At 48.1% G+C, this 2,500-nt stretch overlaps 1 protein-coding gene across 1 annotated transcript in view; it reads right to left on the bottom strand.

Annotated features, from left to right (window-relative positions):
• Positions 1 to 2,500, bottom strand: part of cog5 (component of oligomeric golgi complex 5) — a 73,944-nt gene that overhangs the window by 22,382 nt on the left and 49,062 nt on the right. Inside the window, exon 11 of the mRNA XM_084448096.1 lies at positions 1,951 to 2,032. Within this exon, the coding sequence (XP_084304222.1) occupies positions 1,951 to 2,032 (82 nt within the window). The remainder of the gene's footprint in view (positions 1 to 1,950; positions 2,033 to 2,500) is intronic.

A 2,500-nucleotide genomic window follows, 5' to 3' on the forward strand; every position in this document is an offset into this window, starting at 1 on the left:
GAGATCTACTACACAACCCTCACACTGAGAGATCTACTAAACAACCTCACACTGAGAGATCTACAACACAACCCTCACACTGAGAGATCTACTACACAACCCTCACACTGAGAGATCTACTACACAACCCTCACACTGAGAGATCTACTACACAGCCCTCACACTGAGAGATCTACTACACAACCCTCACACTGAGAGATCTACTACACAACCCTCACACAGAGATCTACTACACAACCCTCACACAGAGATCTACTACACAACCCTCACACTGAGAGATCTACTACACAACCCTCACACTGAGAGATCTACTACACAACCCTCACACTGAGAGATCTACTACACAACCCTCACTGAGAGATCTACTACACAACCCTCACTGAGAGATCTACTACACAACCCTCACACTGAGAGATCTACTACACAACCCTCACACTGAGAGATCTACTACACAGCCTCACACTGAGAGATCTACTACACAACCCTCACACTGAGAGATCTACTACACAACCCTCACACTGAGAGATCTACTACACAACCCTCACACTGAGAGATCTACTACACAACCCTCACACTGAGAGATCTACTACACAACCCTCACACTGAGATCTACTACACAACCCTCACACTGAGAGATCTACTACACAGCCCTCACACTGAGAGATCTACTACACAACCTCACACTGAGATCTACTACACAACCCTCACACTGAGAGATCTACTACACAGCCCTCACACTGAGAGATCTACTACACAACCTCACACTGAGAGATCTACTACACAACCCTCACACTGAGAGATCTACTACACAACCCTCACACTGAGATCGACTTACAGCCCTGTGGTACTAGTTCCTGGTACTTCGGTGTACAGGGACTTTGTGGGTGGGGCTGGCAGTGCTGAACGTTTCTGATTGGTTGAATACTGGCCAAGTTTAATTTCAACGGCGCCATGTTTAAATTCACTGCGCAAAAAAGCTTCTGTGTTCAGTGATCGTGTTGATTTTCTGAATAAATCCCACACATAAACACAAAAGTGATTTCCTAGTTCAATATTATTGTAACTAACCGCGATAAACAGACTATAACAAGCTAGTCACTTGTACTGTCCCTCTGTGTGCGGCGCCCGAGCAGCTTTACCCTGCGAACTATAACAGGTAGTTCCGAACTTTTTGGTTCTAGGAATTAGTTCCATTACTAAAAGTACCGGGAGCTTTCTGGTGTGAAAGTGGCTATAGCTTGTTCCCAGAAGTTCTTGCTGCATCGAGAGTTTCTGGCTACTCAGATTGGGACAAGTGATTCCCTGGGACTGTGTGTGCGTGTGTGTGTGTGTGTGTGTGTGTGTGTGTGTGTGTGTGTGCGTGTGTTCAGGCCCAGTCCCGTTGCGGGGGTGGGTCATAAATCACCAGAGAGGCATAATCACCCCGTGTCTGGGACAAGAGAGAGAGGCGTTTAGGCTTTCTGGGAGCTCGCATGAATGATGGCCCACTTACTGTGCCCACCCTATGGATGGCACACACACAGGGCGCGCACACACACACACACACACACACACACACACACACACACACACAGGGCAGGTAACAGAAGGCAGACAGGGCATGTGATGAAGACATATGTCATGAAAGACAAGAGGGGAGAAACAATCAGAAACCGAAACACGATCAAGCATCAAACACGCGCACACACACACACGCACGTACAGACGCACACACACACATGCACACATACACACACACGCGCACACACGCGCACATACACACACACACGCACGGATGCACGCACGCACACACACACACACACACACACACACACACACAAGCATTCCCGCATGCACACATACACACACACACGCACGGACACACGCGCACACACACACACACACAATGCACGAACGCACAACACAGGCACACACACACGCAGCAGTATGAGGCCACGGGGCAGCTGGTACCTGTGGTGGCTCTCTGGAGCTCCACTGATAGGGTGCTGGTCACTGAGCTCCAGAACGTGTACAGGATATCAGGCTGACCGTCCTGTAGGATGAACACACAACACACACGGTCAAGTCTCTCTCTCACACACACACACACACACACACACACACATACACGCACACAACACAAGACACCCCAACACACACGACACCAACAGACACGGTCAGGGTCACACACACTCATGACACACCAACAGACAGAGACCAACAGACAGGCACACAGACAGACAGACAGACAGACAGACAGACACACACACACACACACACACACACACACACACGGGGGGGGTTACAGAAGAAGAGCGCATTTGTATCTACTGTAATATTGATATTGAGAATGAGTTCCATTTTTATTGGCCCTTATATCATGAGTTGCGTCAAAAATTATTTGAGAGATGTAAAAATATTGATTTGATGTGGTTGAGCGATGCAGAGACTAAAATGGATGTTTGATCATAGGGTATTTGCACTTGCAGAATATTTAGAGAAAGCTTGGGACAAACGAACA

Source organism: Borostomias antarcticus, assembly GCF_949987555.1.
Source record: "Borostomias antarcticus genome assembly, chromosome: 13".
Classification (NCBI taxonomy): domain Eukaryota; kingdom Metazoa; phylum Chordata; class Actinopteri; order Stomiiformes; family Stomiidae; genus Borostomias; species Borostomias antarcticus.